The following is a 26,122-nucleotide window of genomic DNA, read 5'->3' on the forward strand; positions in this document are numbered from 1 at the left end:
GTTGGAGACTACCAAGACGGAATATGAGGTGTTGTTCCTTCAATCTGCATCTAGCCTCAACTTGACAGTAGAGGAGGCCACGTATAGACATGTCAGTGTGGGAATGGGAAGCGGAATTAAAATAGCTGGCCACTGGGAGATCCTGGCTGTTATGGCAGAGGGAGCAAAGGTGCTCAAAGAAAAGATCCCCCAATCTATGTCAGGTCTCACTGATGTAGAGGGGGCTGCACCGGGAGCACTAGGTGCAATAAATGACACTGATGGATTCACATGTAAAGCACTGCCTCACCTGGACGGACTGTTTAGGGCCCTCATTGGGGGTGTAGGGGCAGGTGAAACACTTAGTATGGTTGCAATGATAAGTGCTGGGAGGGGGATCAGCGGGGAGGGACAAGCCGTCAAGGGAATCGAGGAGAGAGCGATCCCTACATCAGGAAGGGAAGATCTGGGAAGCAAATGCCTCAGAAGTCAAAGGCATGGCCATCAGCAAGAGAATGAAGTTGAATGAACACAAGTTTGTGGGGCTGAAGGAGGCTATAAAGCTGAGGATGGGTGAAGCCTTGGAAAGATTTGATAACAGGGAACCAAATTTTAAAATTAAGGTTTTGCTAACTGGGAGACCTTGAAAGTCAGTGAGCACATGTTTGAGGAGTGAATGGGACAATCTGAATTAGGACATGGTGATGATTACTAGACAGCTGAGGGACAGGTTAACTTGACAGACATTCACAGATGAATAGAACATGATTATTTGAACGTCTCAGCTCATTAAAAATCTGCCTTCTCACATCAAGCTGCCTCATGTACTTGTGAAATCCTTGTTCCTCAGTGCTACTCATCACATCCCGATTCAAAGCTGCAACATACTTTTGTTCCCTTTTGACCTTCAAGAGAATCAATCGGTATATAGCCATGTATGAAATACTGCTGAGACATATTGAAACATGCAACATCTTTGAAAAACTTAAAGAACAGTATTTGATGAATGTGCTGAGGCATTCCCATATGTATCATGCATTCATCCATTTAAAAGTCAGAATGCTAGAGTCTTGGAAGATCACAGCACTATAGAAGGCCATTCAGCATACTGAATTAGTGCTGGATGGTAAAGTGCTGTCTAGCCTAATCTCACTTATCAGCTCTTGAATCTACCTCATGTAGGTTATGGCATATCAAGTTCCTATTCAAAAGCTTTTTCATTTATCTGACAATATCTGGCTTTACGATTCCAGAGTTCAACGTGCCACTCTCTGGATGGAAAATCTTTTCTCACTTTCCCTCTAATCCTACTGATTATCTTACACCGATGATTCCTAGTTATTGGCTTCTCAGTTAACAGGTCTTAACTACCTACTCAGTTCTGTTGTCAGTTAAATTTCAGACTCCTCTATTATGGGAGGCTCAATTAGTCCTTTTTTTCAAATTAAAATTCAATAAGGACCCAACTGGTGGCCTGGCTCAAGGTTAAGGCATATTGGATCCAAAATTGGCTTGGTGATGGAAGGCAGAGAAAAGTCATGGAAGGATGCTTTACTGATGGGAAGTTTTTGATGAGTGGCGTACCACAGGGAACAATGCTGGGATCTTTGTTGTTTGTGATATAACGACTTAGATGTGAATGTAGGAGGTATACTTAGTACATTTTCAGATGGCATGAAAATTGGTGATGGTGCAGATATTGGGGAAGGTTATCTATAAGGCTGCAGCAGGATATGTCAGATGGAAAGTTGAGTGGAGCATTGGCAGATGGAATTTAATCCTGACAAGTGTGAGGTAATGTATCTTGGGAAGTCAAGTTGGGGTAGGTCACATACAATAAATGGTAAGGTATAAAGAAATGTTGATATACACAGTGATCTGGAGGTTCAAATCCATACTTCCCTGAAACTGGCAACACAGGAGTATGGGGTGGTGAAGAAGGCACTGGGCATGCTTGCCTTCATAGTTAAGTGTATAGAATATAAAAAATTGGATGTCATATTGCATCTCTACAAAACATTTGGAGTACACAGAGAGTGGTGGATGCCTGGAATACACTGCTGTGGGTGGTGGCAATAGGGATGTTTAAGAGGCTCTTGGATAGGCACATGAATGTGCAGAGAATGGAGGGATATGAATTATGTGTAGTCAGAATGGATTGGTTTAATTCGGTATCATTCGCTTAATTAGTTTGGCACAACATTGTGGTACCTGAAGGGCCTGTTCCTGTGCTGTACTGTTCTATGTTGTATTGCATGCAGCTCTTGTTAATAGGAAGGATAGAGGTTGTGCTGGGGAGAGTGCAAAGAAGATTCACCAGGATGTTTCCTGGAGTGAAGACATTAGTTACAGGGAGAGGTTGGATAAGCTGGGTTTATTTTCCCAGAACAAAGAAGAATGGGGAGTGACCTGCGAAAGACATATAAAGAGGCATAGATAGGGGAGATAGTCAAAATCTTTTTCCCATGGTAGGGGTATCAAAACCAAGGCGGCATGGGTTTAAGGTGAGAGGAAGGAGGTTTAAAGAGGGGTGGATAGTTTTTACACAGATAAGCTGGTAGAACCACAGCATTTAAGAGATATTTAGACAGGCACTTGAAAAGGCAAGTTTTAGAATGATACGGACCTAATGGGACAAATGGGATTAATGTGGCTTGCAAAAAGGTTGCAAGGACATGGTGAACCAAAGGGCCTGTTTCTGTGCTGTACGACTCTATGACGCTGTTCATTCTTTTGTCAGAAAGTAAAATGATAATGACTTGAAAATAAGAAAATATCATTGAAGTGCATGGAAAGCAGATTGACCACGTCTTTGTAATATTAATAAAAAAACAAAAATTGCAGTGGACACTCAGCAGGTCAGGCAGCATCTATGGATAAAGAGACAGAGTTAACATTTCAGGTCAAAACCCTGTTATCTGTGTTATGTTATATTTTTCATCCAAATAGTTTCTTTAAATATCATCTGCATCTATTTATATCCATAAACCTAGTACTAGAAGTTTCACCTACTTTTTATGCCACCAATGTGTGTCAAAGCATATTTTAACGGTAGAAACCAATAAGGAAAGAAGAATATTATGTTCAAAATTTTCACAATGATATTGAAGGTCCTGAAACTTATCTACAACATAGATCACTATTTCTACTCCAAAGTTAAACTTATTTAGTGCTTAGTTACTCAAAAAACTCAATATACTCAGAGTGAAACATGCCATCTCATTAGCTGCACTACTGTCCATAGAAATTGGCAGCGTTAGCAGATGGTTTTGTTAAAACTCATTACAAATTAATAAATACTTTCATTAACATCATAGAATCTAAAATTAATTGCTTTATGGATATCAAGTCAGCAATGGTGAAGCTAGAGGTCATTTAATGGATGATGATGAAGATAATATTGAAGGAAGAGTCATTTTTTGTCCAGAACTGAGCACTATTCATGCATAAATTCAATACAATATTTTCCATTAATCATACAAGCATTTGTATCCTAGTTAGATGTTTATGTGAGCTTTGATCCCTAGTTTCGGTGTGTTCCAGGAAATACATAATGATGAGTGACATTCCATCATGCTCCAATCTAAAATCCACATTGTTAATAGAGAAATGTTGTAAGGCTTGGAAGTGAGCCTCTTTTTACTGGATATGCAACTTGCAACCTGTTAATTATGCCACCTTATAGATGCTGCCATTGCAGTTTATCTTAAACTCAATAGTAACTATCACTCTGATTCCCGCACCTTCTACCCCACCCCCTCCCCTTACCTCGCAACAGAAGTGGCTTGTGGCTAAGGATTTGAGGTGATAATATCTTTGAAATTTGGGAGATGAATGATTGACTTTTTTTGCTGAAGAAGCTCAAATACATAATGAATGTTGCAAACACTTTGAAATTTGATGCAATTTACATTTGATCTAGGCTATCAGTGACTGGTGTCATGTTGGAAAAATTGTAAATTGAGCTGAACACTGTCAACAGACAGATGTTCATCTCATTTAATGAATATGGATGGTCATTGGGGAATTCACCAAGGTGTTTGGGTGGTTCTGGTGGGACATATAGTGAAAGCTCATGGCCAGATAATTTATGGTGGGATAGCTGCAGAGTTTATGTTTACCATGTTACCATGGCAGGGATATCTGTAACGAGGGGTCACAGTCTCAGATTAGATGGTCAGCCATTCAGGGCAGTGATGAGCTGAGATTTCTTCAGCTTTAGAATTCCCTACCAAAGATGAATTTGGAAACTCAGTGACAGAGATCAATTGATTGTTATATTAAGAGAAACAATGGACGTGGGGTTAGTGTAGGAAAGTGGCACTGAGGTAAAAGATAAGGCTGATCTTATTGAAAGGCAGAGCAGGCATGAAGGACCAAATGGCTGACGCCTTACATTTGAAGATGAATGGAAAGAGTAACACACAAAATGCTGGAGGAACTCAACAGGTCAGGCAGCATCTATGGAGGGAAATAAAAAGTCGATGTTTCGGGTCGAGATCCTTCATCAGGACTGGAAAAGAAGAGGGCAGAAGCCAGAGTGAGAAGGTCGGGGGAGGGGGAGGAGGAGGAGATAAGATAAGATATCTTTATTAGTCACATGTACATCGAAACACACAGTGAAATGCATCTCTTTGCGTCGACTGTTCTGGGGAAGCCCACAAGTGTCGCCACACTTCCGGTGCCAACATAGCATGCTCACAACTTCCTATCCTGTATGTCTTTGGAATGTGGGAGGAAACTGGAGCACCCTGGGGAAACCCACACAGACACTGGGAGAACATACAAACTTCTTACAGACAGAGGCTGGAATTGAATCCAGGTCACTGGCGCTGTAATAACGTTATGCTAACCGCTACACTACCGTGTCTGCACTGCACAGGCTGGCAGGTGATAGGTGAGTCCAGGTAAGGGGGGAAGGTAAGTGGGGAAAGCAAGTGATGTGAGAGCTTACAGGTGGCAGAGGCAAAGGGCTGAAGAAGAAGGAATCCAGTAGGAGAGGGTAGTAGACCATGGAAAAAAGGGAAGGAGGTGGGGAATAGTTGGGCAGGTCATGCGGGCATGGCAGGGGAAAGAGAAGAGGTAAAGGGCCCACAGGAATGAGGGAAAACAAGGGGGGAGAGGGAAGCTGGAACTGAAATATTAAGATCTATTTTTAAGCATGCTTGGTGTTTATGGAAATAAAGGAATGTTATTGAATACTGCCATTGCAGTTAAACTTTAACTCAATTGTAACCTGCACCCTGATTCCCTCACCTTCTACCCCACCTCCTTAATTCCCCACAAACGTGGCTGATGGTTGAGGATTTGAGGTGATATTTTTGAATCCACGAGATGGATTTTGATGTTGGTAATCCTAGAAAAGCCAAACATGTTAGTTCAATGATATCATGACATGAGTTCAATCCTACGTCCACACAGGCTTGTTACACCAATGCTAACATTTCTGAATATTGGGCTTCTTTCCAAAGGAACATTTGCACCTGATAGTGTTTCCCCCTTCCACCCCTCCTCTGTCAAAGGTCATTCTTGTCGGGAGTCATGAGTATGGCTAGTGACTTGTTCATATTTAAATGCCCAGAAATTCATTGCCTGTCAGTAGCACTAAATACACTATATCTGTAGACTGCAGTTTCTTGTGTCTCCATTATATTTGTACTCTGGCTCTGAAATTCAGTTTCATCAAATATAATAGAACTGATCTTTGGAAGCAATGTTCAATGTTACTATTTGTTTTAGTGTTATTGACTGGGGGTATATTCTTGGCATGGGTTTTCATGATGGAAATAATACATTGCAAAGCCTGCTGAATGAGAAACAGTTGAAGAAACAGACAACCTTTGGCGCTAGCAGACACAAAAGTAGAAATAGCAGACCACCGTTATATTGTGTTTGCTACCTCTCTGATCCTCAAGATTCACCACAAATTAACTGTGCACATTTGTCAGATTTTAAGTTATAAAAATGGGTGAATGGTTTAACTCGCTATGGTAGAAACTTGAATATAAATTCTGTCAGTGGTATAATCAGCAGAATGATCATCTTGCCAGATTTTTGCATGGAATCCCGTCTCCAGTAAGGAGCTCGAAAGGCATTGTCTGATGGCAATTTGTATTCCATCTCAGTTCAATTGTTTTTTATTTCTAAAATATACTTCATTTATAATATATACAGTAAGTACAATTACTACTCATCTTTCTCTACTTTCATTGACCCTCAGTTCAAAACATTCCCTTCATAAAATGTCTCAACACTACTTATGTTTTCTCAACTAATGCATCCATGAAGCATTTCAGGCATTGTTCCACAGGACCTGTTCCCCACAGAGCCTTTACGGTGGCTGCACTGAGCTTCAATGTATCCCTCAACACTACTTCTGCACCTGGGAATGTGCCAATTAGCAGCAATTGCTTACAGACATCTCCTTACATTTGAAGACCAACAAATTTTGGGCAAATCAAAGTGTGTATTTTACCGAGTTGTTGATCTTCCAGCAGCAGTGGATGTTTGTCCCTGGAAACAGCCTGCAGAGTCCTTTGTTATGCAGCTGCTCAGGATGAACCTCAACAAGGATATTGCATCCTTTTCTAGACCTTCTGTCCTGCCACTGCCTTGCAGCACCTTTAGTGCTACTGAATGAGGCTGCACTTTTGGGTAAATACTTTTTAATGCAATTGTTGCATGAGGGTGCATTATTTGTCTGCTAATTCTAGTTAATGTCGAAATTCTCATTAGGCATTATTCAACATTAAACAGTTTATTAATTGGATACAATTCCCACCAAACAATATTCAAAATTCAATGTACTATTAATTGGTTGAGTACAGTTGAACTACAGTCATGAATATTTGGATGCCAGTAAAAATTAATGGGGCTTCTGAGCTGCACACACTGGGTTCAGTAATTGTGAAAATTAATTAATCTTGTATGTTTTTCTAAGGCTAGCAGTAAAGGCATTGGATTGCACTCTGCTTCTGTTCATTGTCAGACTGGACCAACAAAGGATGTTCAGTCAATCAGTGTTTAATAAGGAAAACTGCAAGATCACAGATTGCAATTTCCTGTTGAGTTCAGCGTGCTCCTACAATTATTATTAGGATTTGGTACAGTTTGGAATATAGGCAGTGTAGACTTTGAGTAAGATAATGCCAGTTAGGTTGATTTTATTTGGTCTCAAAGGCCAAATGAGGCCCATTTGTCCTCTTTTCAGGAATATGTGCTTCAGGTTGAAACTGAACTAAATATAATGTAAATAGCATGGTATGGAAATAGAATGACATCACTCTTAAAATCCAAAATCTTGTTGGCATTTTTACAATCTCTTTAAGCCATACAGGCACGATCAGCATTGAATGGCTACAAAGCAATAACTTATCCGCTGTCATGTGGCAAATCGAGCATGCACTTCTTTTGTAAGGTTATCTCTGAATTTCTATTTGTTTGTTCTTAAGGGTTCTGGAGAGGCAATGAATATGCAGAGCATTGATTTTATCTTCCGGTTGAACTGAGAAATAACAGTTAACAACAGCAGATGTTGTTTAGTTAGTTTTCATTCCAAGTTGTTAACTTTTCTGGGACTGACAAAAGGCAATGGCACAAGCCCTTCAGCACTCTAGTCCTAGAGTTCAGTGCAGACGAAAATAGAAGCACAGGTTGTTCTTCACCTTGTATCTTTTTCTGGACAAGCTGAGACTAAAATCAGCTTTCTCATCCTCAATGATGAGTCGCGATTATGAGTCAACCGTGAATATAAATCTGTACTGGCAAGATTATAGGGTGAACCATTCACCCACTTTCACAATTAGTTCAAAATTTGATAAACACAAGTGGTTACTTCGAGGATTTGATCATAATTGCAGCTGATTGGGCTAACATTTAACTCCTAGATCAGGCTGATATGAAACTTACTCACCCCAATCTTTTATCATTGAACAGATGGAACAGTATCCCACTGTCTATAGCTGGCAGGATGAGTACAATAAAGGTGAATGAAAGAACATAAGATCATAAGAAAATAGGACCAGGAGTGGGCCATTCAATATGATTATGTCTGATCTGCCCCACACCTCACCTCCCCTTCTGTGTCAGATCTCCATAGCCCTCAATTCCTTGAGCTTTCAAAAATGCAGCTACTTCTCTTTAAATACCTCTAATGATCTGGTCTCCACAATCCTCTCAGATAGAGAATTCCAGAGATTCACCATCCTCTGCTGAATGTGCTTTTCGCTGCTATTAGAACGTTCTTAAGCATACTTATTTCAACATATAATAAGTAATTTTCAGCCAAATAAAAGAAAACAAGATTAGCTCAATTCAAATCAACTCCACTTGTGCAGTGGTTAGCACTGCTGGCTCGCCACTCCAGGAAATCCTGTCTGTGTGGAGTCTGCACATTCCTTCTAGTCACCAGATGGGCTTCATTTGAGTGCTCTGGTTTCCTCCCACATTACAAAGATGTGTTAGTAATTGGTTACTGTAGATTACCCCTTCTAGCAAAAATAATCAAAAGCGGAGGGGGAATTTGATTAATGGGATCACCTTGCTGGAAGACAACATGGACTAAGTGGCCTTCTATATCATTATAAGTAAGTTAACCTTCAACAAATAGGAGTAAGGTCAGTCCAGTTTAATGGAACATTCAAAGATTAAAAACCCAAATTATATTCAATTTAGTGCCAAGTTCTAATGTACTTCCATAGTTAGTTTGCACACGTTTTTTCATTATTTTAATGGAGGAGTTTAAATGAAATACATAAAACATAATTTTGTCAATAAAGATATATTTGGTTTTTGAAAATCACAAGTGTGCTCTGTTAATACTGAGCTTTCCTGAAGTTAATTTTACTTCAGGTCATTGAATATTTTTCTGCATGTACTACATGGGTATTAGCAGGAAAACTGTTTTAAATACATTAAATTGAAAGGGACCTTGAATTTGTTTTATGTAATTTGAAATACTTCAACAACAAATGCATGTGCTAAGCTTTCCCATCTATATCAGGCACACCACTGCCTGGATAGGAATACAAATGCTACTGTATTTCAATTCAACATTCTGAGCAATTCAAAATGTTTACAGTACATATAAGGATAAATTTTGACAAGTCCATATAGCAACATGAGACTTTAAAGAATCTGCCATATTATCCCAGTTGCAGAGATTCTTGTGGAAGCTTTTCCGACCTCTGAAACTCATTGAGGATATCATTCTCTATTGTACAGAAGCTGGAAAGGCTTCATTACTGAACAGTGAATATTGAAGTATATTTAATAAGCTAGAAACTAGGACTTCATCTGTCTATGCACAGAATTCCTCCCATAAAGATCTTCACTTCTCTTCTGTCCATAGATATGCTCCCTCAGCCTATCTCTTTGATCAAGCTTTTGGCCATCCCACACTCTCTTTAGGTGGCTCACTGTCAGTTTAGCCATGATACTCCCATGAAGCATAATGGGACGCTGTGCTATGTTAATTGCACTATATAATTGGCAATTCCCACATTGGCTTCATCAGTTACCTCAGAACCCACAAAACCGAAGTGGAAGCAATCATCTTCAATCTCAAGGAACAGTCTGAGATAAAGATAGATTCGTAAATTGTTGTGACTTTGTATTCCAATAGTGGTTTCTCCACTTTTATTCTGTTGTCCAGGTAGCCAACAGTATCCAACTTTTGAGACCTTTGCCTTGGCAAAGTAACATTACATAATGTAACACAATAGAGTGCTCACAAAAGTAACTTTACCGATTGCTCTTTGATAAAGTATAACATAAAAAGGGCATTGTGTATTTCTTATTTACAGCAGTGAACCCACCAAGTCCCTTGATAAAAACAATACTTTTTTTAGGCTCTCATGAGTATACATGCCAACTTGGCACAAACAGAAAGTGCATTCATCTTTAATGTTCTTGAACCATAATGAGACCAAACAGCACAGGCATGTATGAAGGATCATAAATTCTATAACTGTGAAAAATCTGTAGGTGAGCAGAAATTGGTGTTTATCCCTGTTCTCTGAACTCAAACTGGAAAGGTCAACAGATTTTTCTTGTTAATTTGCATCTAACTTTGTATTGGAGAGAAAGAGGGAACATTGTTCAAATCCTTCTGAATTCTTTGATTATAGCCAATATATTAGAATTTATTCCACCTGCCAGGCACTTCTAAACATTCCAGATTGGATTCCTGGCAGTCTCCTTTTCAGTGTTTATCAACAGTTGAGAGCTGATTAACAGAATTGCAGGATGGTTATTTCTAACAAAGGCCATCAGAGTTTTTGTTATTGATTAGCAGCAATTGCTACATCAGAGGGAATTTAGTGATCCTCCCAGATTTTCCCTCGGTAGAGGCTTATCACACTGCTGCTGCACAGTGCTTAGTGTATTGACCTGGTATTGATGAAATTCAACAAAGTGATTTAGTATATTTGGAGCAGCTGGAATTGTGACTTTTCTGCTTGGAATACAAAAACCTTAATTTTGTTGTAAATGGAATTGTTTGTTAGACTGCTAAACATTTGATTGTTATTCATGAAAAAGGAATGTGAATTTTCTGCATTCTTTGCACATCAGGAATTCATATCTTCCAGGAGCTGAATGTGATTAGATATCTGGCTTCATTGCTACTTGGAATTTTCCAGGACTTCCCCTTGTAATGCAAATTTACCAGGTGCTGCCAGTAAGCAGAAGTTGAACAAGCACAGTTTATTGAGGGTAGTTCTCAGTTTCCTACCTAACTTTCTGAGCTTTTTCTCATTTGGTGAACTACAGAATCATGGAATAGTAATAATGCAGGAGGCTGTTTGGCCCTTCAACACTCTGCCAGCTTTATGTAATAACAAACTATTTACTTCCACTCCTTGTCATAATACTGCATTATCTTTTTCCTTTCAAGTGTTTAACAGTTTCCTTTAGATCACTGTAACTGAATCTGCATTCATGATTACTCCAACTCGTGCATACCAGATCCTAACCATGCTGCATAAAAGACTTTTTTTGTTATGCCAGTTTTGGCTACTCTGTCAATTGGAATATTTCTATACCCTTCCTAATTTTAAGTATCTTTACTAGATTCCTGACAATTTATTCTGGTCTAAAGAGAATAATCCCAGTTTCTTCAGTCCATCACACAAGTGAAAACCTTCATTCTTGGAATCATCTTAGTAAATCTCATCTGCATGCTCACTGAAGCATCTCACAAAAACATGTCACAAAATTTAAGTTATATCTGAACGAGAATTTGAATCGTCAAAGCACAGTTGGCTCTGGACCAGGTCTGGTAAATGGGATAAGTATACATAGGTACTTGATGGTTGGCATAGACATGGAGGGCCGAAAGGCCTGTTTCTATGCTGTATGATTCTACCACTCTATCTTTCCTAAAATGTGGCATCCAGAACGTGACACAATACTCCAATTGTGGGTGAATCAGTGTTTTCTAAAGGGGTTATTATAACTCTCTCTCTCCTTTACACACAATACTTCTATTCACAAAACTCAGAATCTCACATGTATTTTCAAACTATTTGCTTAACCTGTCCTGCCACATTCAATGAATTATGTGCATATACCTGCAGATCTCTCTGTTCTTTGAGAATGGGCTCCTCATTTATATTAACTTGTTTCAGGAAGGGTCATCTGAAAATTTTTGTGCAACATGGAGGCTGTCTGAAGATCATGCAAGGAACTGCAGACAATAGTGTTTTTCCCCACAGAAGAGCAGGAGCCTTCAGGGAATTCTTGCTGCTGTTTTCCACTAGCAGATGTCTCTGTGATTAGAATTTGGTCCTCTATTTATTATATATACACACATCACTAGGCCAGTAAGCTATATTACTGTTACTGCAATAAGAGCTTTTGACAAAATATGACCACTATTAGATGATTATTATTTAATGTTTTGCTGAGCCATTTAATTAAAAGGAAATCTAAACTACATCTCTTAAATTTCATTATATGCATAGAAATTTAGTATAAAAACACTTCAACATACCAGGAGGAAATAAGCTGACAAAAATGTACTTCTGAAGCATTATCATTTGTCCAGACTGGAGATAAAACAACAGTGCTTACTTCTCTGGGTCATTGAGGCAGCTAAAAGATCACCAATGGAAATTTATAGTTAACATCCAATGTATAGTGTTTTTTAACAATAATGGGATGATCAATGGTACTTCTCATAGTTGTTTTAAACCTCATTATCAAAGAGGGCACAGCTTTCACATGTTATATTACTTTAATTATGATCTGTACTCATCGAAAGGTTTTCTGATTGTAAAGTTATTGTGACATAATTGTATTTGTAAATAAAACTGAAAATATTAAATTAATATTTTTCAGAACCCCTTGATTCACCACCTGTTCTATTGATTGCCAACATTAAAAGTATCAAGGTGATGGGTTTGGATGGATCAAATATTCCAACACAGAATTCCATCAATACTAATGGAATCATTGCACTGGATTTTATTTATGATGAGGAACTAGTCTGCTGGATCACAGCTGAGGAAATGTCTACCCATGCTGAACTGAAATGTGCCAAGATGACACCATTGATTGGATTTGCTGAAGAGAAAACCATCAATATTTCACAAAGCCTCCACAGTGAGTACTTCCAGCACAGAAACCTACTTTAGAATGTGTTTCTTACTAATTTGGAATTGTTTTAAAACATCAGCATCAACTTCTTGGAATAAAAATCATTGTTCCTGCAGAGATTGTCTTTGATATAACAAACGTTAAATGATAACAACTTCTTGTTTTGAAAAGTAATTTCATTGCTTGGTTCATTATTAAATCAAAATTACATCACCAAATATTAATAGAAATGCAATTTAACAGCACTAGAATCTTAACTACTTAAGACCATAAGATCATAAGATATTGGAGCAAAATTAGACCATTTGATCATGGCTGATTTATTTCTCAACCTCATTCTCCTGCCTTCTCCCCATAATCTTTGATGCCCTTACTAATCAAGAACCTATCAACCTCTGCTTTAAATATGCCCAATGACTTGGCCTCCACAGCCATCTGTGGCAATGAATTCCACAGATTCACCACCCTCTGGCTGAAGAAATTCCTCCTCATCTCTGTTCTAAAGGGACGTCCTTCTATTCTGAGGCTGTGCCCTCTGGTCCGAGACTCTCCCACGCTTGGAAACATCTTCTCCATGTCCACTCTATCCAGGCCTTTCAATATTTGGCAGGTTTCAATGAAATCCCCCCTCATCCTTCTAAACTCCGGTGAGTGCAGGCCCAGAGCCATTAAACGCTACTCACACAATAACCCTTTCATTCCCGGGATCATTCTTGTAAATCTCGTCTGGACCATCTCCAATGTCAGCACATCCTTCCTTAGATATGGGGCCCAAAACTGCCCACAGTACTCCAAATGTGGTCTGACCAACCCCTTATAAAGCCTCAGCATTACTGAAGTTATTCCAAGGTGTTTCTATTTACTGCCCAATCCAAAAGTCTTTTTTCCATTTGTCAGTCATCAGCAGGATATTTTCTCCTTCTGACCAATGATAGAAGTGGTCAATCATATTTAATTTTGTGCTGGAAGTTATGCTGGTAGATTTAAAGTTATATCATTGCTGAAAAATCCATGATAAAATGATTATTCCATACATACTATTTCCAACACAGTATGATGGTAGAGAATACATTTTTTTGATAAAAGGGCATGAGACTCACTCATGGGACAAGATGCATTCTGTGAAATTTACAAGCAGAGGTCAAAATAAGTGAGTACTATTCCTAACTAAGAAACTTGGTATCCTAATATATATATTTTTTCCTATGTTTCCTCTGTCGAATCCTCATTTAGCTTCCAGGGTAGTGGGGAGGGCACACTAATTCTATTGGAGGGGAAGGTGATGAGGGTTCCATAGCAGTTCAAACGTTTTTAAGATGAATAGGATAGACTTACACTGCAAAATGCTTTGGCAAAGCCAGTTCATTCACTTACTTTGAAATTTCCTTTAGTAGGTCCTAGTAGATCAGACAGTACATTATATTCATAGCCAGAGGAGAAGCCAAATTGCATAATAGGCCCCTGATTCCAAATATTTTTTCGGGCACAATCGATGGTCACTTATTCTGACCCCCTGCTTGTAAATTTAGTAGGTTGGATCTTGTTTCTTGAGTATCTCAAGCTCTTTTCAAAACAAAATCTACAATCATAGGGTGCTTGAAACACTACGTGTCACGTAGAAGTGCTCTGTGACTTCTGCCCTAAAATGGACATTTATTAATTTGACCTGCACATTCAGTTTTGTTTTAATTTGTAATAGTTTTCCATATGTACCTTTCTAGTTCATTTCAAATCATATATTTATTTGAGGCTATCTTTTAAGGCTGAAAGTTCCAGTGCCTAGAAATTCATTCTGTGTCCATTGACTTAAATGGAATTGAATTTTATTGACAGAGTACAACTTGCTGATGCTACTATAATAGCGTGTTTAGTGCTAACAAACAGGAATTCACTTTTAGGCATTGGTTTATTTAGCAGTTCTACTTACTCTATAAACAACAACAACTTTCATATTTAGTGCCTTTAACACTGTTAAAATCCTGAGACACTGAGGATAAGAATCTGCCACTCAGGATAATAATAATCAAGCCTTGAACTGCCTCAGAACTTGTAATTTATGCATCAGTAAGCCAAACTGGACTCAAGGTTCTAACCAATGTACTGTACAGTCAGCTTGAGTTTCTCTGATTCTGTTTTGACTTGTATAATGGTTCTGTTTGATATAATTTGATAACTGCTCTCGAGTAACTGACCATATTGAATACCAACTCGATGAAAAAAAAGCTGTAACACGATTTCAGCTTCTTTAGCTATGCACATAATGTCTGCACAGTATTTAAAACTTTTTTCCCGTTTGTACTATATTTACATTTGTCCGCATTATCTCCTATTATCCCACCCAATTCCATATTTTAACTAACTCCTCAGGTTTGGCTCCTTCCCTAGCTGTGAATTTGACCAGTTTATCTTCAGCTTCTGAATCCAAGCCAGTGTTTTAAGCTAGAATTGACAATAAATAAGTCTCTGGGCACCCAGCTCAGCACTTTAACCACCCCCTTACATAATTCCTGTTAACACATGACAGCTGCTCTCCATTCTTCAGCCAGTTCTTAAATTGTTCCCAGGTATTACTGTGGAATCTCATGCCTTGAAAATGGAATTTACCCTTATTTTGGAGTACTAAAATCACTGCTGCCTGTAGCACTAGTGAGCTGTCAGGCGACATGCAAAAATCCAGGCAACTGATAAAAAGCTTGATTAAAAAATGGTGAGATTTTCACCTGATACATACTTGTTTACTGGCATATTTCCAAAGCATACAGTTTGCACACTGCCACACTGTTGCCATGCTGACCAATGAGTCAGACCTAAAAGAGCATTCTTCATGGGAGCCACAGTACAACAACATAAATGGGTTCCAAGCAAGTGAGGAAAAACAGGTGGGGAGGGGGCACAGAGCTCTCCACCATGCCGTGAACCTACCAAAACTGGGATTGGGTAGATTGATTCCCATGTCATGAGTGGACCCTTGCCAACATGAAGCATGAGCTCATCCAAGGACCATAGAATGCAATACCATGCACAGAGGTGCATGTTCATTATCAGTAATGTCTAAGTCTTGGCCAAAACCCAAGGGTTTGAAAGGAAATGGCTGTAGGGATAATGGATGCATTGGTTGAAATTTTTCAAAACTTGCTGAATTCCAGAAAGGTACCAGAAGGTTGGAAACCAGCCAGTGTGGTTCCCTTGTTCAAAAGAGGAGGAAGACAGAAAGTGAAAATCTATAGGCCAGTTAGTTTAACATCTATTGTTGGCAAGGTATAAGCGTCAATAATCAAAGTGAAAATAACTAATCATTTAGGAAAGCTGAATGTAATCAAACTGAATCAACATAGTTTTATGAAAAGTAAATCATGTTTGACAAATTTGTTCGAATTCTTTGAGGATGTGACAGGAAGAATTGATAGAGGGGTACTGTAGATGTAATGTATTCCCAAAGCATTTGACAAGGTGCCATATATGAACCTGGTGCATTAAATTAAGAGCCTAAGATATTGAAGGAAGTGAACATAGAACAGTACAGTGCAGGAACAGGTCCCTCAGCCCACCATGTCTGCATTGACCATGATGGCAATCTAAATTCATCCCATCTTCCTGCACATAGTATGTATCACTCTATTCCCTGCCTGTTCATGTGTCTGTCTAAATGCCTCTTAAATGTTGCTGTCAATCTGCTTCCAACACCTCCCCTGGCAGCGCATTACAGGAACCTACCACCCTCTGTGTAAAAAAAAGTTTGCCTCGTAAACCTCCTTTAAACTTTCTCCCTTTCACCTTAAATCTGTGACATTTCAACCCTGGAGGAAAGACATGGATTATTATCCTATCTGTGCCTCTCATAATTTTAAATACTTCTATCAGGTCATCCTCCGGCATTCCAGAGAAAACAATCCAAGTTTGTACAACTTTTCCATGTAGCTAATACTCTCCAACCCAGGGGACATCCTGATGAACCTTTTCTGCGTCCACTCCAGTCTTCACATCCTTTCTATAGTCCGGTGACCAGAACAGCATACAATACTCCAAATGCAGCCGAACCAAAGTTTTATACAGCTGCAACATGACTTCCCAACTTTTATACTCTGTGCCCTGGCTTATGAAGACAAGCTTGCAGTATGCCTTTTTTATGACCTTATCTACTTATGTTGCACCCCAAAATCCCTCTGTACCTCAATGTTCCTTGGGGTCCTGCTGTTTACTGTATAGTTTCCTCTTACATTTAATCTCCCAAAATGCATCACCTCACACTTATCTGGATTAAACTCCATCTGCTGTTTCTCCTCCCAAATTTCCAGCTGATCTATCTCCTGTTGTATTCTTTCACAACCATCCTTGCTATCCCCAACTCCACAATTTACGTGTCCTCTGCAAACTTACTAATCATACCACCTGTATATTCATTAATATATATTACAAACAACAGAGGTCTACATTGATCCTTGCCGAACACCACTGGTCATAGATCTCCTAGGTTAAATAACACCCCCCTACCACTGCCCTCTGTTTTCTTTGACCATGCCAATTTTGGATCCAATTAACTAACTCACCGTGATTTCCTTGCGACTTCTGGACCAGTCTGCCATGAGGGATCTTTTTTTAAAAATTTTATTTACAGCACGGTAACAGGACCTTCCAGCCCAATGAGTCCGCGCAACCCATTTTAAACCCAAATTAACCTACCTGTATGTCTTTGCAATGTGGGAGGAAACTGGAGCACCCGGAGGAAACCCACACAGACACGGGAGAACATACAAACTCCTTACAGACAGTGACGGGAATTGAACCCCGATCGCTGGCGCTGTAATAGCGTCGCACTAACCGCTACGCTACCGTGCCGCCCCAAATATTTTACTGAAGTCCATGTAGACAACACCCTCTACCCTGCCCTCATCAATCATCTTTGTCACTTCCTCAATGGATTAAAAACCAGCTGTCACATAGAGAACAAAGATTTGGAATAAATTGGCCCTTTTCTGGTTGGGGGGATGTAACTAGTGGAGTACATTGGGGATCAGTTCTTGGCCCTTGATTGTTTACTGTTTACATTAATGCTCAGTGGTAATGATGTGAAAATATGTGGAAGGACAAGTTGTTATATTGTCATTCTCATTCTGAAAGGGATATAAATTGAGTGACTGCGTGGAAACCTGGCAGTTGGAGTTTAATGTGGAGATGTGTGAGATTATGCACTTCGGTAAGAGGATTGAAAAAGTGGATTATTATCTAAATGGAGAGAAACTGTAAACGAGTGAAGTTCAGAGGGACCTCAGTGTTCTCGTGCATGAATCAGGCAGGCAGTTAGCAAGTAGTTCCAACAAGTAGTTAAGAAGACAAATGGCATTTTGGCCTTTATTGTGAAGGGATTGTAGTTTAAGAATAGGGAGGTTTTGTTGCAGTTGTACATGGGTTAGTGAGGCCACACCTGGAAAACTGAGCACAGTTTTGGTCCCCTAACCTACAAATACTGTAGATATGAAAGCTTGGAAGCAGTCCAAAGCAGATTCACTAGGTAGATTCCTGGGATGAGAGATTTGTCCTCTCAAGGGAGGTTGGACAGTTTGAATCTGGATTCCTTGGAGTTTAAAAAGACTGAAAAACTTACCCAAGCATGTAAAATCCCAAGGCAGAGTAGATGTTGGGATGTCCTCATCAGTGGGACAGTCACAAAGAAGGGGGCATAGCTACAGAATAAGGGGTAGGTCATTTAAAACTGAGGTGTATGAAAATTTCTTCTGTTGGATGATAATGAATCTCTGGAATTCTGTAGATGGTGGCGGAGGGCCAGATCATTAGAAATATTTAAAGTGGAAATAGATAAATACTTGAAAGATCGAGGAATTGAGGGTTATTAAAACTGGCACAGAAGACAAGTTAAGGCCAGCATAAATCAGCCATGATCATATTGAATGGCAGGGCAGGCTTGAGGGTCCTGATGGCCTTCTCCTGCTCCTATTTTCTTGTGTTCTTGTGACAAAAAAATTGAGTTTGACAGAGGATTTGGGTAAAACATTGATTTTCCATTGGTGATTCAGTAATGATCACTAGCACAATATAACATGCAGAAAAACTGATTTTACGTGCAAATTCTGTATAAAACAACTGGAACAGATGGCTTTAATTTCTAGGCATCATTGTTTTACATTGAAATACTACCATAGAAAACTTAGTTAAATTCTTTAGGGAGTCACGATTTGCCATGTCAATAAATAATTATCAAGTTATATAATTCAATACCCCATAAAGTGAAAAAGTGAAGGTTAAATAATATAGCCATCATCCATCTGATCAGCTTATAAACTGAATTTCCTTCTGTTATCTATCTTTTATTTTTGCCTATTGCTTTCAGATGAAGGTTAAAACAATTCTTTTACTTTTATCTCCATGGGGGATTAGAAATATTTATTGATCTAACATTTGGTTTTGCACTTGTACTTGGCACATCTCCCGCAACAGTTTAGCTTTTACATCCAACAACCTGTTTCTGATTAGCCACGGTTGTCTATTTTATTATAACAGTACATGTGTATATAGGATCAGATGTCAAAATCACAACCAGATGAAGAACTAATAATTATATTCATGTGCTTTTATAAACCCTATATTCTTATAGAGTTTTCATTGATATATTGCATAAAGTACGTTTCACAGAAAGTTTCTCTTCCATGCTTATCAGAAGGAATAAACAGATGGGGAAAATATTTCATGGAATGGTACATTGGAACATTTATTCAAGTTAAACCTTTGAAACCCTTGTTATAGAGTATATTCAGCAGTCCTTCACTAAGAAATGCACTTCATTCACTGGGAATAGGGTTACAGCACAGTAGCATTGATTCTTAGACCCCATACTTCCCTTAGCACAGAGTCCAAGTTATTTAATTTTGTCCTAAATATCCTGTTGATAAAATGTCCAGAAGTCAGGCATTAAAGTGAGGAGAAACTCTGCAAGGAGAATGTTAATTTTTAAGCAAACTGGCAATGCATCAGGTATGAAACTTGTGCAAAATTACATACAGAAATCTTGCGTTAGGAACAAAGACAAATGATAAATTTGAGTTTTAAATTGCATAAATGTTTAAAAAAAGAATTTTAAAAAATAACTTAAAGAAATGAAAGGAAACAAAATGTTTCACCTAATTTTCTCTGGGCAGCTGATTTCCCCAAACGGGGAGTCCATCAGCGTAGCCCAGATTATAATTGAAGTAATGAGTAGATCTGCAGAAAGCAGCTTGCATTGAGTCACCATGCTCTGGTGCCATCTTGCTAAGACCAGCAACCAACATTCTGCTGAGCAGGAAATTGTGCTGCAGTTTCTATTCAGGGAAAGCCAGCAGATGATAGCCATTGATGGCCATCTGCTGACGTTTTGGCCAGCAGATCTGTGCAGAAACATTTTGGATGACTTGTCCCATTAAAACGTGGTTTTATTGGGGACTACCATTTCAATATTGGAGTTCAGTTGGGAGCATTTTGCTTCTCCAAGTGAAAAGTGGTAAATAGGAACGGGCACCACAAGTCTTTGATGGCTTGTGGAACATTACACTATCAACAGACATGGGATACTAATTGGAATGGTCACCCTTCCCACCTGCAAAAGAAAAAGAAAATAATTGTCACTGTGATTGGTATCATCCACAAGAATTCCATGGTTTATTTCATTGGAAAACTGAAGGTAGGGACATGCTGGTTAACCTTCAAAGGAGTAGGCCCTTGACCAAGCTGTCTATAAGCATAAGTGTATAATACAATTTACCATTGCAGGCTACACATGCACAGAGATGATGATTGTTCAGGCTAATTGTTTAGCAACTGAGATGCAAACATTGTACAAATGAATTACTTGGTCAGTGATCATTTTATTTTCCTAGAAAACAAATTCGAATTTATTTTGAATCAATTTGAGTTACCAAAAACTGAATGTGACTGATGAAAGTGCTGGATTTTGTCTCGTATGTTTAAAATAATTGGGATTATAACAGTTCAAAAAACTATCAGGAACCATTCTGTGATCAGGTGCAAAAAACAGAAAATGCTAAAAACATTCAGCAGGTCAGGCAGCATCTGTGGAAAGAGAAACAGAGTTGATGTTACAACCCAAAGACCCTTCACCAGAAGGGATCAGATGGTGTGGTTGATATGTTTTAATTATTTATTTTTTTACACCCAAATTGACAAGAATGTTCAAAAGCAGTAATGGATATTCTAAGCTTTAACAATTATGTAACAGAAGCTCAGATTTTTTCTGCTGACTTGGATTGTCTTTTGATTGTAACTTGTTGGAACTATAGTTATTGCTTGCAACAAAACACAGAAAATTATGCTGAAATATGTCCCTTTTATTTTCATTATTGCCAAGGAGTGTTGATATTCAGAAATGGAACTCCCTCGTGTTTTAATAATCTACTGTTTCTGTCTGATAATTAGGTCAATTGCAACACAGGTTAAAGACCAAACCATCCTGGACTCTGGTTTCAAAATGCAAACTCAATGCAGAGAAAATCGAAAAATATCCCTAAACTCCCAAACAAAATTAAACCCCCCTTTGTGCAAGAAATGAAACACAAAACTTTCTGGGATACGAGTTTTGCCCATTAAGATAAATGCAGCATTGGGTAAAATGTGACAAATATAGCCCAGAGAACTAGTATTGATCGCACTTCTGTGAGAACACATGAAAATCAACAAGAGAAAATCATTCAGGCTGTTGTGTCCATTTCATGATCCCTTCTAGACCAACACAAACACGATGGCTCAAATGGCCTTCCTCTGTGATTTTATATGACTCTACAATGCAATCCATGTGTTGTTTAGTGAATTGTGAGATGTGGGCAAAGTGTGGGAAGGTGGAGTTGAAATAAAAGATCAACTGAGATCAAATTGAATGGTGGACCTGGCCTATCCCTGTTTCTATTTCTTATGTTTATAACTCAATGTCAAGCATTGATGTTTTTGCAAGAATTTTTTCTGCAGTTAAATATGATGTGCTTAAAACACAACAGTTTCTGCACTCAATAGTGGAAAATCATTAACATGCTTTCAAAACAAAAGATACAAATATCATAATGTGGAACACCTAATGGCTTTCTAATGGCTTTGCCTATCTCTACAACTGTGCATTCTATGGAATGTATATCCCCGTACAGTTGTACCAATAATTTATCACTTACAGTGATGGTAGGAGTGAAATTGGTCAGGTTTGTTAAAACATGCCAGGTGGTAATGAATTAGCAGCACAAGTTTTGCACCCCATTACTTGCTTTTCCATGAGTTCAATGAAAAATAAATCGAGAGGTCAGCAAATCTAGGCTACTGATTTATTATTAACCAGTGTAGTTGATCAGAGTATATGAAGTTCAATACCAGATTTTCTTTCTTAAAATGGTATATTTTATTATGATGAAAATTATTCTTGACAATTAGTATATTTCTACATGTTTAATCAGTTTTGCAATCTGGATCCCTTGTGTTAAGCTGATATCATTTTGTTTTGTTCAATGCAACCTTCCTTCTGATTCCAGTGAAATGCAGGCATCAGTTCAGAAATTAAACTGTTTATGGCAAAACACCTGAGATTTAAGAGGCAATATATGTATTTTACAATTTACACCACATGCTGCACAACAAGTAATTTACTTGTTCAATAACATTGTAGAGGGTTCAATGTGGCTTTGTAATGTTATCAGGTCAGGTTCAAGGCTGAGTCCTCAGGCATGATTTTAAGACCAGTCAATGCAAGTTAATTTTTAAGATTGTTTCCTCTGTGCCATAAACAATAAATGAATTGAAGTCACTTTCACCACAGGAGCTAAATATAGAAAGAACCAGACATTTCAACACTGTTGTTAGGCACTGTTGCTTACTTAAAATAAATGAGGCACTGAAGAAATTTTGCATCCTCCCACAAATACCTCGATGTCTGCAGCTCGATTTTTAAATGAAAGACATTATTTGTTTGCTGAAGCTGAAGAATAAATTAGTTCAATTTCTATGGAGCATAAAGCTTAAATTACACTGGTTTGTTCATATTTGCTACAAAAAAATATTTGTTTCTAAATTTGTAATAAAAGAAACACCAACTTCAGTGCCCTGCATTGAATATGGTTGCTGATATAAATGTAAACCAAATTTGTGATTTGTTTTGGTTGGGCTTGTCGGTAATTAATTTGAGCACATTCCATTGGCAAGTAGTCAACAAGTTTTAACTGTTGACTTGCTGCACTCTGTCCAAGTTAATTGGGAATGGTCTCTTTTGATTTGTGCCATGAAATTAAATGTTAAGGATTAAAATCGGTATCACAGCACCATCTAATTAAAGATGGCAGTGTCAATAGCCCTAATGCAAGATAAACATAAGACAACAGATGAACCCTAAGACTGAAGTTAAATGAAACCAACAGTGTTATTGATTCATTGTTTTCCCAGTCACTAATTCTATTTCTTTACTTCTGACTCTTCCTTCCTTCACTTGCCTTAAAGTCTCTCTTTCCTCATTCCTTTATTTAACGAATTATATGTGCACCCAATTCATCTTTCTTTGTTTCGTTATATTTCTTTTGCCTCACTTCTTTGCCCCTTTAATTTTACCCCATCAGTCATATGTATTTTATATGTAGGCATTACCACCTTACATAATTATAGAAATTTACATCCTTAAAGGAGGCTGTTCAGCCCATTGGAACCAGTCCTTGGTGATCATGGCTCTTCAGATGATTATCCAAGTGTTATTTTTACCTCTTGCTTTCAACCTTCGAAGAGAGCAAGAAAACATTTTCCTAATCTTGGACAGTGAGACTGTCACAGTTTTCTTAATGATGTGGGTGCTACATTATCACTACAGTTAATACAATATAATTTGATGAACAGCAAAATTCTCTGAAACTAAATAATGCTGCAGGATTAGAAGAGGAATGATTAACAAGCCCCTGTGAGTGCACATTTTGCTCATTTAGAGCAGCATTGTGGCCTGGAAATGGGCATGGATGTCAAATATCTTCATACTCCCTTCCAGAACAGAAGGACTAACTAAGTCTGTGCATTCCTATCAAACCACTAAATCGGTACATTCCCATCAATCCCATTCTCTCACATGTGACCATTAACTTGCTCCTGATTCTATACTACCCACACACTGAGGGCAAATTACAGTAACTAATTAACCTCATAACCAACATGCCTTTGGGATGTGGGAAGAAACCAGAGGATGTGGGGGAAACCCAACTGGTCACTGGGAGAATGTACAAACTCCACACAGACAGCTCTGGAGGTCAGACTCAAACTGTTGTTGTGGGGCTGTGAGGGAGCTGCACTACCTGCAGCACCACTCTGCTGTCCTTACTGTCAGAATGTTGGCTCCACATGGTTATTTACATAGTTCCAGAGAACATATGAATTTGATGGTGGAACTTAGACTCCATAGCGTTTCAGTTGTGTTGGCAGTGCTAACTGTAGTGTTAATTGGCTGTGTGAATTTTGGAGAGAGGATAAAAATTGAGCTTTTCTGATGTCACTTAAAGACACACAGAAGGGATAAATTTGAGTTGTAGGGTTACTGATTCAGTTTATCACATATCCAGTGAGGCACAGATTCAGCTCGAAGGCTTGCTGGAGGGGAACCAGTATCCTGCCTGGGAGATTTGCCAATGTTAGTCAGGAGGGTTTGAACTAGAGTGCCAGGGGGGTGGGACCCTGAGCAGTAGAGTGCCTGATGAGAAATCACGATAATACTCTCGCCAATGAGAGCAAGTTTGGTCGTCAGGATAGACAGGAGCACAGTAAAGTGAGAGGAAAGACCATTGGTTTAAACTGCATTTATTTCAATGCAAGAGGCTTAACAGGTAATGCAGATGAAATCAGGCTGTGGATTGACTCTGGGTACTGGGATATCATAGCCATAACAGAAACATAGCTGAGGGAAGGGCAGTCAATGTTCCAGGATACAGATGCTACAGATGTGACAGGTGCAGGTAAGAGAGGAGCAGGAGTTGCCTTCTTGATGAAAGAGGACATAACATCGGTCCTTAAAGAGGATATTCTTGGGGGAATCATCCATGTGAGGCCATATGGGTAGAACTTAGAAACAAGAAGGAATGGTCACTCTGATGGGATTGTATTATAGGCCTCCCAATCTTCAGTGGGAATTGGAGGAGCAGATCTGCAGAGAGATTGCAGCTAGTTGCAAAGATAATAGGGTAGTATTAGTGGGAGATTTTAACTTCCCTAATACTGACTGGGCCAAGCATAGTGTGAAAGGCTTGGATGGAGTGGAATTTGTGAAATGTGTCCAAGAAAGCTTGCTTTATCAATATACAGAGGGACCTACTAGAGAGGGTGCAGCACTGGACCTCCTCCTGGGGAATGAGGAAGGGAAAGTGGCAGAAGTATCTGTCGGCGAGCACTTTGGGTCCAGTAACCATAATTCTATTAGCTTTAAAATAGTAATAGAGAAGATTACAGCTGGTTCACAGGTTGAGGTCCTGAACTGGGGCAGAGCAAATGTGGAGTCATTAAGCAGGATCTTACAGAGGTTGATTGGGCGAGATTGTTTGTGGGCATAGGAGCATCTGCCAAATGGGAGGCTTTTGAAAGTGTGATGGCAGAAGCTCAGGGCCTGCATGTTCCTGTTAGGGCAAGGCTGGCAGGTTTCAGGAACCCTGGTTGACGAGAGATATTGAGGCACTACTTAAGAAAAAGGAGGGGTACATTCAACATAAGTAATTGGTAATTAGTGAATCTCTTGATGACTACAAGAAGTGTAGGAGTGCACTTTAGAGAGAATTTAGGAGGGCAAAAAGAGGATATGAGAGGGATCTGGCAGGCAAAGTGCGGCAAAATCCCAAGAGATTCTATAGGCATATTCAGAGTAAAAGGGTAGCGAGGGAGAGAATAGATTAGCATGGCTATCTCTATGTGGAACCAAAGGAAGTGGGTGAGATTTTATATGAATATTTCTCTTCAGTTGTTAATGTGGAGAAAATGATGGAAGTGGAGGAAATGGGGGAAATGAGTGGTGTTGTCCTGGACCACATATGAATTATCAGGGAGGAGGTATTGGAGGTTATAAAGTGCATTAATGTGGATAAATCCCCAGGTCCTGACCTGGTGCATTCTCAGACCTTGTGGGAAGCTAGAGAAGAAATTGCAGAGGGCTCTGCAGAGATTTTTGCTTCATCTCTGGCTACAGGTGAGGTTCCTGAGAACTGGAGAGTGGCTAATGTGGTACCATTGCTTAAAAAGGGCAGCAAAAACAAGCCAGGAAACCACAGGCCGGTGAGTCTGACATTGGTGGTGGTTAAATTGCTGGAAGGGCTTCTGAAAGACAGGATCTGCCAACATTTGGAGAGACAGGATTTGTTTCGGGATAGTCAGCAAGGCTTTGTGCATGGGAAGTAGTGTCTGACAAATCTCTTGGAGTTTTTTGAAGAAGTAACCAAGAGGGTAGATGAGGGTAGGACAGTGGATATTGTCTATATGGACTTTAGCAAGGCCTTTGACAAGGTCCCTCATGGCAGGCTAGTCTAGAAGGTTAGATCGCATGGGATCCAGAAGG

The 26,122-nt window shown here is 39.0% G+C and overlaps 1 protein-coding gene across 1 annotated transcript in view; it reads left to right on the top strand.

Annotated features, from left to right (window-relative positions):
* LOC127583300 (low-density lipoprotein receptor-related protein 1-like) overlaps positions 1–26,122 on the top strand; it is a 1,307,163-nt gene that overhangs the window by 514,740 nt on the left and 766,301 nt on the right. The window contains exon 6 of the mRNA XM_052039177.1: positions 12,319–12,582. Coding sequence (XP_051895137.1) covers positions 12,319–12,582 — 264 coding nt within the window. The remainder of the gene's footprint in view (positions 1–12,318; positions 12,583–26,122) is intronic.

Source organism: Pristis pectinata, chromosome 1, assembly GCF_009764475.1.
Source record: "Pristis pectinata isolate sPriPec2 chromosome 1, sPriPec2.1.pri, whole genome shotgun sequence".
Lineage (NCBI taxonomy): Eukaryota > Metazoa > Chordata > Chondrichthyes > Rhinopristiformes > Pristidae > Pristis > Pristis pectinata.